The sequence below is a fragment of the Agelaius tricolor genome, unplaced genomic scaffold (genome assembly GCF_023055355.1).
Source record: "Agelaius tricolor isolate 1412-34295 unplaced genomic scaffold, bAgeTri1.0.p SCAF_14, whole genome shotgun sequence".
NCBI classification, from domain to species: domain Eukaryota; kingdom Metazoa; phylum Chordata; class Aves; order Passeriformes; family Icteridae; genus Agelaius; species Agelaius tricolor.
Genome location: NW_027269274.1, coordinates 15,206,751 through 15,223,651, shown reverse-complemented (window position 1 = coordinate 15,223,651; position 16,901 = coordinate 15,206,751). Strand labels below are relative to the sequence as shown.

The window sequence follows — 16,901 nt, the reverse complement described above, 5'->3', positions numbered from 1 at the left end:
GCACTCAGGCTTGTGAAGAGCCCTCAGTGGAGCATGTTCAGAAAAAAGGCTTTGTGTTCATCACAGCTGAGTCTGCCTGGTCTGAAACACAGGGCAGCAGAGGTAAAGGACTCCTTCTTGACTGTGAATATGGTTTTAGGTCTGCTTTAAAAGGATTTTAAACTGCTGCTCTCATTGCAGTCACTGCCTGTAGTTCTGTTTCTGTCATGGATACCCCGATCTGGTTTGTTACCTATTGTTTCTTTTACTGGGTTTTGATGAACCATTAGAACAAGAACCATTCTTGTCCTTGAAGCAGTAAGGAGTAATTAAGTAAACTCACTTATCAACTTTGAAAGATTTTACTTTGATTAGCTGACAATGCAATTCAGCTGAGCAAGCTGGGTTTTAGCAGGCTTAAAGGAACTGCCTGTTTGTGTATGCACTTGACATCTTTTTAAGCTGCCCATGAGAATCTGTGGCTTAGCAGACATTGAGGGAAAACACACCTATTTATCAAAGAACACAGAAATCATACTTTACAGTTAATAGGAAGAAAACAGATGCACAGGAGATGTTTTGCAAAAATGTACTGAAAAGTCACTGTCTAAAGTCATGCTCTAAGGGTAAAATCTTTGTAATCCTCTAGGAAAACAGATTTTTTGTTTGAACGTGGCTAGAATGAAACATTTATCATTTATCTTTCAAAGACAAAGGATTTATTCTCTTGATAGGTATTTTATAAGGCAAAATGAACAGACTAAGTGAGTCTACTAGGAATTTTTAAATAGGCTTTAATATAGGAAATAAACTTTATGACAAAGCTGAATAACAATCAGTTTCCTAGACCTGTATAAAATCTGGAACTATTCAGGGAGATGCACTATTATGTACATTATCTGACACAGCAACAGCTGTGGCTTTGCAGCAGCTCTGGCTCTGCAGCATTCCTCCAGCTTCTGCTGCAACCCCAGTGTTCCTGACTGTTCTGAAAGCCAGAAGCAGGTCTCCAGACAGTGCTTCCCACCTGGTTTGTTACACATAGTCTGTATTAAAATCATAGGCATCATCCTCATCTGCTGGTTTATCTAAGCTGAAGGACAGTGATCTGGAATGTTCATTTCCTGAGAAGAGAAAATCATGTGTTAGTGAAACCAGTGCAAATCCTGGAGATTCCAGAGCCCATACTTAAGCCAGGGTTCTGAATACCCACCTGCCCTCTGCTCCTTGAGATTTGTAGGATTTGTTTGGTGTTTTCCAGGCTTTGCTTTTCTGGTGACCTGAACTTGGGTTTCCTGCAAGTCAGAGGTCAGACATTCTTTTAACATCATTAATGAAATCTCCCATGCAAAGGAACCTAACAGAGCCTGGGGAAAGTGTGCACGGCCCCTGGTATAGCTGAGCCTCACTGCTGAGGCCAAGTGATTTTGAACAATGTTGTTTCCTTAATTCAGGAAAAAAGCCCAGACCTAGTGAAACCCTCATTTACCTCTTTGACGACATCATCATCATCATCATCATCATCATCATCATCTTCTTCTTCTTCTTCTTCCACATCATGTTCATCATCATCACTTTCTGCGAATTCCTCTTCCTCCTCTTCTTCTTCCTCCTCCTCCTCCTTGCTTGTTTCCATGTTTCCCCACTTTGATCCTTCCTCTATCATTTTATTTTCCTCTATTGTCCCATTTGTCATTCCAGCTGACTGAAAAGCAATGCTGCTTGCTGGACTGGGGTGCTTTATAGCTGCAAAAACCACAGGAAGTGTCTGTTCAGTCTCTGTCATTCAGCACTGATGTAATGCCCAGCCCCCGAGTGGGGACACTGCAGTTCTGCCCCCTCCCTACCAGAGAGGGCCTCCCACACAGGGTTGAGCCATCAAGGCAAGGAAATTCTCTGAGAAAAGCTTTCCCTGAGGCATCTACAGAAAAATGCTACGAGCTGGAGAACCTGGACTTGGGAATAGGTAAATTTAGCTAAGTGGGTTTAGTTTAGATAGCAGGAAAAAATTCTTTATTGTGAGGATGGTGAGGCCCTGGTACACCTGTTCCCAGAGAAGCTGTGGCTGCCCCATCCCTGGAAGTGGAGGGGGCTCTGGCTAATCTGGCCTGAGTGAAAGGTGGCCCTGCCCACAGCTGGGGGTTTGGAACAAGATGGATTTAGGGCCCCTTCCAACCCAGGCCAATCTGTAACCCTATGGTTAATGGTAGTCTATTACAGGAACAGTCCTACCTTGAACAGTGTTGCTGTTTTCTTGTTCTAGGTTATTTAAATTAAAGCCTTCCTGCATTTCAGCTATTTTTTGTTCTGTAAGATAGGGTGGTGGTTTCTGAGATCCTGGAGGTTGTGAGTAGTACTTTATTCTGGCTCTGAGAAAATAAAAATCAACATTAAAAAACCAACTAAAGATAACACAGTTAAATCACTGTATTTAAAAATAAAACCCAGAGCACAAAGCTCTCAAACTACTAAGTGTTTAACAGCAGTTCAATAGATATTAAAATTTGACTCTGAAGTTGTCAACAGTATTAAGGGGATAGCCCACTCCTGAGAGGAAAATGCAGTGGCACTTTGTCACCACAGATCACCTGCCTGTAAAAGCAGCTGAGTCACTTCAGCAAGGGAGATAGTCACAGTCAATTACTGAATCTGAGTTACATTTATTCCTACCTTCAGAATATAGGAACCTCCCTAAATTTGCACAGAAAGTTTGCCATATCCTTTCCTGTCTAGAAGAGGACAATGTGGAATTGGTATTTGAGAGGAAAGCACATTTCCATTACAGAAACTGTCTATGCAATAATGTGCAACAGGTTTTGATTCTTCTCATGTATCCTTCACTACTTCAGAAAATTATCTGTGGATGGCATCCTCTAAATCTGTTGGACAATCCAGCTCCTTACCCAAGTGAAATGTGAGAAAGGAAGGGAAAAAGCAGCCTCTCCTTTTTAAGTACTTTGCTGGACTCGGTGCTTCTGCTGTGCTGGATTAACAGTGAGAAAAAGATGAGCAGCAGAGAGCAAAGTTCACAGCATACATACCCTGTCCAGTCACAAAGCACTAAGTTAGCCATATTTTCTATGTCAGGAACACCTCCCTTTTTCAGCATGCCCCTCTTCTGAGCCAGTAAAGATAAAAACTCTTCAGGGTCCCTGAAATCTGGGATATTATAGTGCATCATTACCTAGGGCAAAAGAAAATGGCACATTTAGAAATAGATGCCCATCCTTCTCATGGTTTTAGGAGTAAAAGAGCAAATAAAGTTGGATAATATGAGGACAGAGTAAGAGAAAAGCTGTTTTTCTCACACATGTGGGAGTAAACATTAGAAAGCAAAATGCCTACTTCATCAGCAAACTCATCTGCCATTCAAGCAGACTCGTGGGTGTACAGACACAGTGTAGGTGCACAGTTTGTGGTAATTGGGAGTGGGGCTAGGGCTGAACCTCATCCCCAATGGGCACAGCTGTGAGCAGCACTGACAGCAATGAGCCATGGAGTGCCCAGGGGCACTGAGCAACCACCAAAGGGAACAGAGGGCAGACAGGTGCAGGGCATCAACAGGAGGGGATAAAAGGCTGGGCTGAAGAACAAGAAGGGCAGATGCTTGCAGCCTTCTGAAGAGGTAAGGTGTTACTCTGTGTGGGCTGAAGCTTTCTTTAGTTCTGTGGGGATACTCTGTGTGTTGTGGCTGTCTCAAACATGATGTGCTGCAGCAGGACAGCACACTGGTCTGTGAAAACTTTTAAAATAACTGAAAGGCAATTAGGCTTAGGTTAATTTGCTTGAAACTAGAGTGAAATCGAGTTGGATCTGAGGTCTTCACTGTAACCTAGGCAGCATACAAGCAGTATCATCATTTTTCACTCTCTGATTGTATGGTGATGAGGTCTTAAAAGCAATGCTCTTTACTCAGGATTGTGGCATGCTGTTCTGCCTTCTGTTTGAAAGGATGAAGGATCACCCTTGGCATTGCCACTTTGCATGCTTAAGGAAAGCAGTTCAAAGACTATCAGAATTAGCTACAGAAAATGAACTTTCATTACTGGGCCTAAGAAACCTACAGAGAAGTCTGATGCAGTAAGAGATGTAGAAAAAAGATGGAGCTTACCTGCTGCTTGCTGCAGTGATTTATTATGGCATTTACTCCTTCAAGCACAACTGCTGAGTCTGATCCTTCAGGGTCTATGATACTTCTCAAGGCCAGAGCAAGGGCACTGTTAGAAGGATCTGCAATTATACTTGGACTGTCCAGCATCTTTGTCTGCTTATCAACGTGCACAGGTTGCATGGACCTGTTCAGAGGAAAATGCACTGTGAGCAGATAATCAGTGAAGGACTGGTGATGATGAGGGATGCAAGACACAAAGCTCAGTGTTGGATTGAATGTACTTCATCCAGTCAGTTTCAACATTTTGTCATCATGTGCTTTGTGTAGGATAGAAATTTAAACAAACAAAACATCAAGTTTATACACAAGTTTATCCCCTGGAGAGAGCTTGCATCACACATATCAATACCTTTCATCTTGCAAATTTTAATGTGCTTTTAAAGCTGCACATTGGTGTGCTTTGCCCCTAATGGACTGAAACACAAACTCATGGTAGCTGAAACACAACAAACAAGGAAAGGAACAGCTTTGATCAGGCTGAGCTTACTTGGTAACACCTCTTGTCAGGCCAACATTACAAGCACGCTTTCCTTTGAGACTGTTGATGATGCTGCTCTTTCCCACGTTTGGGAAACCTGGGCAAAAATCACATAAATCCTTTTAAGTTAAATAAGAAAACAACTTTTTAACACCCATCAAAACAGCTTCTTCCAGGTATCTTTGCTAAGGTAAGCATCAGTGTGAGATCAGAGTTGGATCTGAAGTCTTCACTACAGAAGTAAGACAAAGAATGTATCCTCATTTCTCACACTTGTAGGATTTGTGGTGCTACATTCCATGGAATTTTTGTCAGGCATGAGGAAGGCAGGGCCAGAGGAGCACATATCCTGCCTTCTTTGGGCTCCCACAGATCCATGTGGAAGTGCACCATGGATCCCTGGCAGCTGAAGCACTACAACACTGAGAGCTTTGGATCAAAGAACAATGACTGGAAAACTCATTAGCAAATCAGGTGTTAGCAGTTTTACCCAGTCCAGTAATACAGGATCCCAAAGCTTTATGGGAAAAGGAAACTCCTGTTTCTCCAAGCACTTACCTACCACCCCAACCTGAATGGCTCTGTCTTGGGCCTTGCCATACCCTTGAAGAAGCTTCAATAGGCATTTGCTTCCAAAATACTGAGAGGTTTCTGAGAAATCAACACGTGCATGTCTTTTTGTGACCTGTTCCTGCTACAGGAGTCAAAGGCAAAAAAATCCCATGGTCAGGAGCTATTAAGGAAGATAAAATATGCACACTTAGATTTATTCATCTACTGTAATTGCAGTGGTAAGAATTCCCCCACTGTACTGCAAAGCTCAGTCAAAGTGTAAAGGCGCATCCATCAGTCCCAGAAGTGCAATCAAAACAGGGGAAAAGGAATTTTAAAGATGTTTCAACATGTATGACTGCAAACACATGACCTTTTCATGGGACAGCCTGCAGTGCTCTTACCATAGTCTTGTCCTTCATCATTGTTGCTGACTTAAAAGCAACGGTTGGAAACTCCTTCTTCAAATAATTCAGCCATTTCTCTACGTTGTCCTTTGGCACTAAATCTGGAAAGAAGAGCAGTTCTTTCACTCCTTAAATTAATTTTAACATGACAAATGCCCTTGGCTGAGAACTCTAATATAAAGGACTGGGTGCATTCCCCAAAGGCACACAAGGTCTCTGCCTTAGTAGAGCACATCACAATTACACTTCTGGCCTCTGTATTAGATTTCTAATGTTGGGGTCCTGACAGAAGACTTTGTAAGGTATAGAATGATGTTCTGTGAAGGATTACCCCACAATCCTTGCAAAGGCTACTTTACCACAAAGTTCCTTTTGCTCTTGCTATTTTTATTTTCTTTACTTAGCTGCTGGTACTTGGTAATTTGCAGCCTTTTTAGTGAGCTCAGAGTTGGATCTCATGTCTTCAATGGAATGTCAGACTCCTTTAAAATCTTCATAGCTCACCTACCAAAGAACCACAGTGCCAGTAACACTGTGAGAAAACTTGAATTTCTTACCAATTTTGTTCAGAACCAACAGCAGCTTTTTGTTCCCTCCAGAAGAAGTGACAGCTTGCTCCAGCTGAGGACACCTGCAGCCCATTGGATCTCTGGCATCCAAAACCTCCAGAACCACATCTGAGGCCTCAAGCACCTGGGTCAGAAAAAAGACAAGACTCAAACAAGACATTACAGACCAGATGACAATTCTGGTATAGCTGTGGCTCACAAAAATAGTTGTTAACATTGTCTGTTGTAAAATCCCTTATTTCAGTGTGCTAAGTTCCCACAGACAAACTTTGTGTTCTAAACAGTAACACAAAAAAAGGAAAATAACAAGTGGTCTTATTGCTGACTCTCATCTAATGATATAAAAACAGTTAAAGCATTTCACCTTCATGAGCTCTCTGCAGAATGATTTCTTAGAATTTTTATTCAGCGGTTTTTTAGTCTTTCCTTTAGATTTGCCAGAGGATTCCTAAAGCAAATAAAAACAAAAGGAAATTATTTAAATGAGAATTAGTGTCTAATATTTGTGTGCATATTCAGCATGAAAATGTAACATGCTGCTTAAGAATGTGCAGTTTCAGGATGACTTCTACAGGTTCAAGGAATCAAAATCATACAGGACAGAACCCCTACCTGTCCCTCTGCTTTCTCCTTGATTGTGGCTGCATTCTTTTTAGCTTCCAGCTTCCTCTTCTTTTCATGCTCTTTCTGTCTGTTGAGCTTCTGCTTTTGTTTCAGTTCTTCAAGCTGATTGCAAAAAAAACCCAGGCCAGATAAAACATCTTTGAAGGTGGTAAGAAAGAATGTTCCTTCTCCCCATTCCTCACCCAAGCTCCTGAACTGGCTCAGTTATAAGTCCTGGCTATCCAAGTGACTCTGGGCTTTTTTTTTTGCATCCTACCCAGAGGCAGCCATAAGAGCAGCTCTGCAGCCACCCTTACAGCTGACAAATGTCACATTAGTCCACACCGCAGACAGTAGATCCCTATTTTCTGTGTAATCCCATAATGCCATGATTTAACTCCCAGCACTCCGATGGGGCATTTCTGTATCCCAGCACCACAGGGAATTCTGACTGCGTTAGAAACGTCACTTTCAGCGTGTTCCCGTGCACAGTGAGGAAACAAAGGTTAAAAATAAAAGAGTAAATCATTATTTGATTTGCTCATATTTCCAGCGTTGCACACTGTACAATGCTGGAAATAAATACATCGTTTTTTCAAAGCACGAGTCTGCTGGGACCATCTACCATGACTGCTCCTCTGAGTGCTCACTTATGCACGCAAAGCTTACATAAAGAAAGGGATGGTCTCAGTTTTTGCCCTCTTTACCACGAACTGTGTTTTTACCCTCTGCTTTCTTTGCTCCGCTTCCCGCAGAAGCTCCTCCTTAAACGGCGCCGCACTGGGAATTCCGGGATCCTTCTTGGGCTTTTTGTGTCCGCGTTTCTTGGCCTCCTTCCGGACTTTTCGGTGGTGTTCTCTGATCTGAAGCAGGCACAAGAAACCTTCTCAGCCTAAGGCCCAAAACCGCAGCGCAGAGGCCCCGGGACGGCCAAACGCGGCACCGGGGCCGGGCCTCACCTTCTTCTGGATCTTGTAGCGCTTGTGGCAGCTCAGCCTCTTGCTCGCCTTCCGCAGCTCTGCAACGCACCGCGCCCGTCAGCGCCGTGTACCGACACGCACATCCCCGCCACCGAGCTCCCGCCGCCGTTCCCCCGAGCCCCGATTCCCGCCCCCTCGATCGCCGCCGCTCGCTTGGCCACGGGCGGCCGCCACCCCCCGGTGCTGGGCCGCCTCCCGCGCCCATCCCGTCCCATCCCGGCGCCCGTCCCGGAGCCGCTCCCGGCGCTCACTCGGTCGCTTCATGGCGCCGCCACGTGCTCCCGCCGGCGGGCGCTGCCGTAAAGCGCGCCGGCGCTGCCCCGCCGGGGTGTCGCGCGGGCTCGGCGCGTTGGGCGGCCGGGCGCGCTTTGCGGCAGCGGCGGCGGCGGCACCGGCGGTGTCGGGACGGGCGGTACCGGCGGGACGGGACGGGCCGGGCCGGGCGGACCCCGCGCACCCACCCCGGGTCGGCCGCGGCTGCGGGAGGCGGAGCGGAGCCGGCGGGGTGAGCGGCGCGGGCGGGGCGCGGGCCGGGGCTTGGAGGCCGCTGCTTCTCTTTGTGTGGCGGCGCCGCCCGAGCGCGCAGCGGCCGTGCCGCGCCGGGCCCGGGGCGCCGAGCGCCGCCCGCCCCTGTCACCCGCCCCGGGCCCGGGCCGTGTCGCCGGCCCGGGTGCGCCTCAGCCCTTCCTTCCCGCCCCCGTTCCCGCCGTGTTCTCCGTCCCGGCGCCGGGCCGGGCCCGCGGGGTGACAACGGCCGCTCCCGGGGCGGGCCCGGGCACAGCGGCGGGTCCTGCCCGCTGTGGCGGCAGCGCGGGGCGGGCCCGGGACACGGTCCGGAGCCGGGAACGGGCTTCCCTTTGTTTCCTGCCGGGGATAACCCCTCAGCTCCCGGGCAGGGCTCCGCCGCCTCGGGGCAATTACACATTCGGTGTCTTTGTTCCTTGTCCCGGTGTGGAGAAAGCGGTGGCTGTGTTGTCCCTCTCGCTTTTTCCCAGCTTTGCCCTTTTACCGTGCCCGGTCGCTGCCAGCCCCCTCTTCCCATCCCGTGGCAGCTTTCAATGGGATCGGTAACCGGGGGAAATTCCGGCTGCGTTTCCCTCCCCTGTTCCCTTGGCTAAATTTACCGTGTTTCGTGTTTCTGGTGAAACGTGGGAGATCCTGATAGCAATACATACTACCCGTGGTATCTATTGGTTTTTAGCTCTCTGCCTGGAGGCAGAAAATGAACCTATAGGTGCTAGAATGTTTTATTTTAAGTGTATGATGTCCGACGTGTGTAAAACCTGTTGGTGTAGGGAGGTTGGAGTGGGTGACACTTGTGGTCCTTCTGTATAGTTTTGGGAGAGACAGCCTTCCTTCCCCCGTTGTGTATATCAGTGTTCATGTGAATTAGTAATGGCCAAAGCGTTTCTTGCTGTGGTTTTGTGACATTTTTATGGTTGGTGAGGGCAATTACTGAGGGGATGCTCAAGCTCCTGTTGCATTGGAGGTGCTCATTGATAGCAGTGGAGAGTCTTGGTGTGACTGTTGAGAGACTTGTGAGCCAGCAGTGCAATTGCAGAAGAAGCTCTGGGAGAGAGGTTCTGCAGTAAAACTGTGTTTCTATGCACAGCTGAGTTCTCTGTGCTTAGGAGTGTGGTAGTTTAGGGAGAAGTTTGTGTTTTGGAGCCTCACCTTCAGTGAGTGTTACATCAGCAGGTCTCTCATTGAGTGTTTGTGATGTTGTCCAGACTGGTCCATATTTTGCACAGTTATTAGAGGAGGAAAACCTCTGTGTTTTGGAGGCTGTGTATGAGTGGTGAGAGTACCTTGATCACAGCAGTGTCAGAGTTTGGCTGAGAGCCACAGCATTGTGCCTCGGACAGTGGACATGCAGCAGCTGATGTGCAGCCTGCAGGCAGGTGCTGGTTGGGAGGTTCCCAGATCTTTAGTTCAGGATGGGACTGGACTGAGTGTACTCTTGAGTTCCTGGTTGAAGCAGAATTATTGATTCTGGTAGTCCCTCCTGCCTTTCTTCCACAACCAAGGGCTTGTGCAGCCACTCCAGACTGTAGCCTTCAGATGGAAGTTGGAGGCAGTGCCAAGGCTTGAGGCTGTTGTCAGTTCCCAAAATGAATTGCCTGCTGATAAACCACAGAGCTTCTCTGCATGTCGGTGTGATGAAAATGTCCAGAGTGGTGAACAGGAAAAGAACCTCTCTGGGGTTTGATTGAAGGCAGGAGTTGGAAGAACTACATAGAAACAAACATTTTGCCATAAAATGGTTCTGTATATTTCACATGGAATTTCTGTGAAAAGAATCAGGCTTGGACACTGCAAAGAAATTGAAACTGGTTTTTTAGTGTATGGCTGCATATTTTGTGCTTACTTCTGAGTATAAAAATCTACTCTGAAGAGTGTTGGAGGTGCATCATCTTAGAGTTTATTAAGTGTTTGTTGACCTTAAGATTATGTTGTTATAAGCACTTTTCTGCTTTGCATTCTGTAACTTACAGCTTTCTGGTTTGTACTCTCAGGTCAGGTATCACTTCTGTTTACTTTCTGCTCTGCTTGATGAATCATTCTCTAGCAAGTGGCTGTGAAATCTGTAATGCATATTCAGGAACATTAGAGAAATGTATTTTTACTGTGACAATGACAGAAGTGTCTAGCATTCTGTGTACAAAATTACTTTGTAGAGTTTCTGCTGGGCTAAAAAAAGTTGCCTTCTGTTTCTTGCTTTTTTTCTCTGTCACTGTAATTATCCACTTTATTCTTTGATTTTATTCTTTATCTGCCTACTCTGAATTTTCTTCCCTCTCTCTTTTCTTTTTCTTGTCTTCCAGTTGTGGCTGTACTAACACCATTACTGGTTTGGCACTCTTAGAGTGTCCCCTTCTCGCAGTATCTGTGCTTGCCCATCAGACACTATGAGGAGATTGGCTTTTCGAGGTGCTGGTTCTACTCTGGTAAATCTGGTAAATTATTGATTGTGTCTCCATCCCTCTGCCTTGGCCTTTTGCTTTTCTTTTTCCTAACTGTTAATTATTCCTACCTTATTCATCTCACGTGTGTGCCTGGAGTTATCTCTGTCTCTAACAAAAATGCTTTAATGCAGTTACATTGTGCTGCCATACCTTGTTAGTCATCTGAGTGCCTCCTAAAAGAAATCCCTGGATTTGGTTGGAAACTGGGGATAGGCTGGGATAGATGCATCTGTTCTGTCCTCAGCCTTTGAGATAGCCCCAAATAAAAAACCCCCAACTTTTCTGATGCTGTCACTGGAAGATGGGGAAGACCCAACAACTTGTTCCATAAATTACCATAGTTGTTGGATGGTGGTTATTCATTTGTCACTGCTTGTGTTGGTAAATGCAAAACTATGGCCAAAAGAGGAGGGGCTTTCCCTGCTTCTCCATGCTTGAGCCATTCATCCCACACATAAAGTGGGAGTAGGAGGTCCCACGGTGATCCAGACCTTCTTTTCACTTGACTGTAACACAAGGTATTCTGTGGGCCTTTTCATTTGTAATTTGTTTTGGTTGGTTGTTTTTTTTCTTTGTTGGTCTGTTTTTCATGGTTTTTTAGTTTGACATGGAATGAAGTGTTTTTACACCAGGACTGAGCATGTGTCTCTGGACAGCTTTCTTGTTGAAAACAGTGGTTCTTGCTGAGTTGTTGTGCATGTGATGGGGTATGAAAATGTGGAGTTTAAGAATATATTCTGTGAAGAGTTGCTACTTCAGTGTGAGCTTGGGGGTTTCTGGCCTTGCTGTCATTGGTGACTGTAAAACTGTAGGAGCATTTTGATTTCCCTTTACTCTTGGGATTTTCCACCAAGTTGGAGTTTACAGAAATGGCTTCACTGACCTGTAGCATTTGGCAAGTGTATCATCAGAAGCTTTGCTAGCTCTGTGGGTAGCTCTGAGCAGAGGGTTTGGATGCAATGCCAGGGCTTTAAGGTGGTTTCTGTTCATTATAGAAGAAGTTGGATTCCATGGGTTCCAAGAGGCGAAGAGCTACCTCTCCTTCCAGCAGCGTCAGCGGCGGGGACTTCGACGACGCCCATCACTCCACCAATGTACCAGGCCCAAGCAGGAAGAGGAGGAGACTTTCCAACCTCCCAACTGTAGATCCTGTTAGTACCTTCTTACTGATGGCACCTTTTTTCTTGGGGATACTGTATCCCTGTGTGGAACATGCTGGACTGTAAAATTAATGACCATACATAGCACATGTACACTGGTCCTGAATCTGTTCCTGCCTTGGCTGAGCTCTGTTTAGGACCTCGTTCAGCTTTGGCTTTGCCTTGGTCCTGGCTCACCACTTTCATGTTTTTCTTTGCTGTTTTGTTTTTGCTCTTTTTCTCTTTTTGCTGATGATTTTAGCAGATGGAAGGATATTGGAGAATGAGCTGAAATCATAATGTGCAGAAGTAGAGAGCTGTGTCTGCATAGCAAATGCAGAGGGATGAGTGGGGAATAGCACAGGCAGTGATTGCTGAAGTGTACAATGCCTCTGCTATGCCTTTGCATGAGCAGTCTAATGTTAATTAACTGCAGGGCAGAAGAACCCCTGTTGTTATTGTAGATGCCTGTAGCTTGGAGAAAATTGCAGTGAATTAATTTACATGTTGGGTATTTTACTTAGAATTAGTATTGAAATAAAGCTCCCTGTGTTCAAAAAATAAATGGGGATCCTGCAGTACCTGGCACACTTGTCAGGTATCCTGCTAAAGTGTGAGGTGCTCCAGTTGCTTCTCACTTCTGCTTTAGAGCATGCTGTGGATTGGCAGCTTGTCCTTCCCTTTGTAAGCAGGCTTTTGTTTGTTACCTCCTTAAAATTCTCTCCCTTTTCCTTATTTCATTGTTCTTGCCTTTCAGATTGCTGTCTGCCATGAGCTCTACAACACCATCAGAGACTACAAAGATGAGCAGGGCAGGCTCCTTTGTGAGCTCTTCATCAGGGCACCCAAGAGAAGGTAAGGCCACAGGTCTGGTTAAACCTTGAACCTGAGATTTAATCTGGGAGAAGTGGAAATTGATAAATACTTCAGCAATAATTTGTGAAAAATAAGCTACATTTGTCATCATTTCACATCAGTGTTTGATGTAATTATTCAGTGGGATGTGATTACATTGGTGCTCTTTTTCAGGAAAAAAAAAGGATACACTGAATTAATTTGTAATACCTGCTTAAAACATCCATGCCTTTGATTGTAAGATATTCTGTACAAGTGGTGGGATGTAATACTAAGGACACAGCTTTGGAGGGTTAATAGAAGTGACCCTTGAAAATGCAGTAGCTAAGTAAGAGGCTGAATTTTCTCTTTAACTCAGAAAATTGAGGACAGTACCAGAACATACATGAAGTGAGCTGATTGATAGAGCACTGCCCACATCTTTTAGCTGTAAAAGAAATGTATTGGAACTTTCTTTGGTTTATTTAGTCATAAACATGCACAAGTTTTAGTTCTGTGGTTTGGGTTTTACTGCTTGGAACATGATGCCTGTTTTTGTCATTGCAACAGAAATCAGCCAGATTATTATGAAGTGGTTTCTCAGCCAATTGATTTAATGAAAATCCAACAAAAGCTGAAGATGGAGGAATATGATGATGTGAATGTGCTGACTGCTGATTTCCAGCTTCTCTTTAACAATGCAAAGGCTTACTATAAGGTGAGCAAACTAAAGGCTCAAATCCATTGTAAAAGGAGTAGAGATGTTCAAATTCTGCCTTGGTTTGGCTAAAACCTCTTCAATTTAGGCTGAAATATTATTGGTAAGAGAACAGCACATATTGCAGTTATTTGCATAAATTTCCATAATGTTGACTGTATTTTTCTAAAATGCCCTGCTATAACAATTTTTCTGTGGCAAATCATAAAATAATATGGGGATGATCTTCATGTAGTTTTCCAAAAGAGGTCAAAAGGAAAAATGGAGATATAAAATGAGAAAAATATTCCTCTGTCAAAGCCTTCTCATTTTACAACACCCTCTCCACCTTTGAAATCGAGAAAAATTTCTTTTTTTTTTTTTCCTTCCCAGAAGGAAAAGTTTATGCTAACAGCAAGCTTATGATAGGAGTGTTGAATCTTTCTCTTCCATTTGCCACTTAAAAAAATGAAAAAAAAGCACATTGACTGTCATGGTCAGTGATGATAGATGTGAATGTAATGTCATCAAGACATCCCTGTGGTGATTTCCCCAGACTGGGTGTGTGTTTTATTGTGGATACTAATGGGTTTTATATAAGGAATTGGGGAAAAAATTGGATTAATGTTGTTTAATGAAAGGCTATGTTAAATCCATAAAGCAGTGAAATTGTATGTGGCGAATGAGATGATACAGCAAATCTAAACCTGCTAATATTGCCTTTCACATATCTTTGACTTTGGAGATGATCCAAATGAATTCCTTCTGAATAACCCAGCTGGGGTAGCCAGGTGACATCCAGAAAGGCAGTGTTTGTTTCACTTGTGTGTGTGTGTGTAGTAGCTTCTTGACAACAATCAGATTTATGGCTTAATGCATTTGCACATTCTGCTTCCAGGAGGAAAAGCACAAAGATTTCCAAATCCATTTTGTACTCCTGGAGCTTTGCAAGGCACTCAGTGTGAAAACCCCAACATTAATGGGTTGGTGGCAGAAGAGAATGATTGGGGTTTTACAGAATGTGTGCTGCCTTTGCCTATAGAATTGTGGGCTCAAAATGTAACTGTGTCATAGAGATCTCACATTCGACTAAAAATAGGTATCCATTATTCCAGGATGAAGGAATGTTGGCATTTCCAGAGAATTATGGAGCTGTGGCACACAAACTTAACCTCTTCTTCTTTTCACCTTTTACCTTCCCCAGGCAGCTCCATGGCATGGACAAACCAGGGACAGTGATTGATTGTTAAGGTCTTTATTCCAGCAGATGTTTTATTGGCAGTGCTCCAGCAGAACAGCAGCCTTTGGGGTTTTTTTTGTATTTCTGGTCAAGTCTCTCACTCCTGAGCATCTTGTATTAATACAGAAGGAAGCAGATTTGTGGAGCAGGATACCCTTAAAAAATCTGCTCTTCATAAACAACCTCTGGTCTAATGTGCTGAGAATATTTAAGCCTAATAAGGCAAGATTAAGAACAGTTCTCATGTTGGTTTCTCATTTGTATTACAAGCTGTCAGAGGTTGAGAGAGTGAAGTAAGAAGAGTGCAATCAACAGTAATAAGGTGATATTATCAGCAGGAGTACCTGAAATAGAGCCTAAATGACAGAGGAAAGGGAAGGAAAAATACATGGGTGGAAAAGCTCTCTTTGTTCTGTGTAGTGGGTAATAGGCACGTGCTTGTCTGCCACTACCAGCTCTGTATTTTTAAAAGTCAATTTTCTAACTAATGCTTCTACCTCTTCTAAAAGATGTATCCAAGGGTGTACCCAGGTGGTAGGATGTTGTCAGGTTCTTTGGAATTTCCCAGTTAATGCTGAGTAAACCATTGCAATGCTTTCAAAGATATTTATTGGCATTCTTCTACAGAAGTTCATTTTCAAGTGCCACGCAATGACAGCAGTATTGGCTTAAATCAGATTTCTGGCATACTGAAATTGAATCTGTTTTAAATGCTGGTGGTGTACTTCAACAAAAGCCAGTGATTTCTCCAGATTCATCTAGTTGGTTTGTCCAAGCCTCAACCCAGCTAATTTTATTGCAAAGTTTTCTGAAAGACTTGGATGCTTTTGAGTGATACAGGTTATATTTTCTAATGTTTAGTGTGATTCTTAACTCCTCTGTCAAAGAACAAATGAAGCAGTAATTTCCCAAGTTTTCTATTACTCATATTTAATAACTTTCAGCTGATAACTTACAAATTTCTCTCAGATGAGAATGCCCTGAATTTTGACTGGAATATTTGATTTGTTTTTGCAGCCAGATTCTCCTGAATACAAAGCTGCCTGCAAACTGTGGGAGCTGTATTTGCGCACAAAAAATGAATTTGTTCAGAAAGGTGATGCTGAGGATGACGATGATGATGAGGAAGGACATGACAATCAAGCAAATTCTGAATTAGTAAGTGTGGGCATGACAGCTGCAGAAGGGGAAGGCTGTAACTGTGGATGTCAGCTGACTCTGAGAGGGTGAAATTCATTGAGTAACATCTCCCTTGTTAAATTATGCCCCAAAGGGTATTTCTTATGCAAATTTATTAGTTAATCACTTCACAGCATTGGATGTGTGTTTCACTTTTGCCTAGCAAAAAAGGCTGTGAGGGTTTCTGATATGGGTAAAGCATGGCTCTGGTTTAGTTGCAATAATATGAAGCATGTTGAGTTCGTGCCAACACTGAGGTTTGCTGCAAGCAAGATTCATGTCTAATGGCATCAGTTATCAGCAGGTCCCCCATTCAGTCAGTGCAGCTGTTCCTGGAGTGTTATGAGGGGAAATTTGGCTAATCTGGTTTTTGTGATGTTGGGATGCACATTTTCAGTAACTGTGATGTGTGTCTGACAGTCTGCAGTGTAAAGCTGAAATTAGAGTTTTTTAGTGTACCTTTACCTGCACAAACAATTTGTCTTCAAAAGTTGCATCTGTATTTTGTAGCTGATTTTTTTCTGCCTTTGAAGTGCAAGTTCCTGTATTTCAGCACAGCTTGAAGCCCTCCACTCTGGCTGCTGTTAAAACTTTCTGTAATTTTTGTTTCTTACATTAGTCATCTCCAGGTTACCTGAAGGAAATTCTGGAACAGCTTCTTGACGCTATAGCTGTTGCCACAAACCCCTCAGGACGACTCATAAGTGAACTGTTTCAGAAACTTCCTTCTAAAGTGGTGAGTATTTTAGTATTGTGTGTTGTGTGCTGAATTGGAAGCCTGGACATTTCTATAACTGATGTTACAGGCTCTGATGGCCATGCTCAGGGTGCAGTTCTCTGTTTCTGCCTCATCAGTGGCAAACTCCTGTACCTGTTTGTACTGCTCTGTTTCAGAACAGTGGTGTTCTGTTTTTGTGGTGAAAGTTTTAATCAGCAGAATAAATATTCTGAGAACCATCACCATGGATTTGATTTTCAATCAGAACTGGTCCCTTGTGTCAGTTTATTGATGAATCCTTGTATCTGCCTTATTTGAGGCTTACACTGTTCTTACCTTCAGTTCATCTAATGGCTCATTCTGTGAGCTGTTAGAACAAAACATTTGTG

At 44.0% G+C, this 16,901-nt stretch overlaps 2 protein-coding genes and 3 non-coding genes across 26 annotated transcripts in view; 1 reads left to right on the top strand and 4 right to left on the bottom strand.

Moving 5' to 3' along the window:
- Positions 1-755: 755 nt before the first annotated feature.
- On the bottom strand, positions 756-8,155 carry GNL3 (G protein nucleolar 3). Of its 3 annotated transcripts, none has more exons than XM_071439888.1 (15): positions 7,991-8,155; positions 7,719-7,777; positions 7,485-7,622; positions 6,769-6,882; positions 6,521-6,604; positions 6,145-6,280; positions 5,585-5,688; positions 5,187-5,322; positions 4,638-4,725; positions 4,091-4,274; positions 3,021-3,163; positions 2,212-2,348; positions 1,469-1,725; positions 1,193-1,274; positions 756-1,103 (listed from the first exon to the last, which is right to left on the bottom strand). In XM_071439888.1, exons 1-15 carry the CDS (start codon positions 8,001-8,003, stop codon positions 1,015-1,017), a joined length of 1,764 nt encoding a protein of 587 aa, XP_071295989.1. In that variant the 5' UTR covers positions 8,004-8,155; the 3' UTR covers positions 756-1,014. The 3 variants fall into 3 exon arrangements, with proteins under 3 accessions (XP_071295989.1, XP_071295990.1, XP_071295991.1); XM_071439889.1 differs by having other exon boundaries at positions 1,478-1,725; XM_071439890.1 differs by having other exon boundaries at positions 1,481-1,725.
- On the bottom strand, positions 4,341-4,416 carry LOC139596117 (small nucleolar RNA SNORD69). The gene has a single exon (XR_011681249.1). It is a non-coding gene; the product is annotated as a small nucleolar RNA SNORD69 (small nucleolar RNA).
- Positions 4,824-4,897, bottom strand: LOC139596116 (small nucleolar RNA SNORD19). Its single transcript, XR_011681248.1, has one exon. It is a non-coding gene; the product is annotated as a small nucleolar RNA SNORD19 (small nucleolar RNA).
- Positions 6,017-6,089, bottom strand: LOC139596115 (small nucleolar RNA SNORD19). Its single transcript, XR_011681247.1, has one exon. It is a non-coding gene; the product is annotated as a small nucleolar RNA SNORD19 (small nucleolar RNA).
- Positions 8,105-16,901, top strand: part of PBRM1 (polybromo 1) — a 57,429-nt gene continuing 48,632 nt past the window's right edge. For 7 of the 20 annotated variants that reach the window (XM_071439878.1, XM_071439877.1, XM_071439872.1 and 4 more), the window contains exons 1-7: positions 8,105-8,244; positions 10,565-10,696; positions 11,701-11,856; positions 12,602-12,699; positions 13,249-13,396; positions 15,633-15,773; positions 16,414-16,530. In XM_071439878.1, coding sequence (XP_071295979.1) covers positions 10,649-10,696; positions 11,701-11,856; positions 12,602-12,699; positions 13,249-13,396; positions 15,633-15,773; positions 16,414-16,530 — 708 coding nt within the window. In that variant the 5' untranslated portion in view covers positions 8,105-8,244; positions 10,565-10,648. Of the gene's footprint in view, positions 8,245-10,564; positions 10,697-11,700; positions 11,857-12,601; positions 12,700-13,248; positions 13,397-15,632; positions 15,774-16,413; positions 16,531-16,901 lie in introns of those variants that run through there. The other 13 variants (XM_071439886.1, XM_071439879.1, XM_071439881.1 and 10 more) reach the window with 7 other exon arrangements.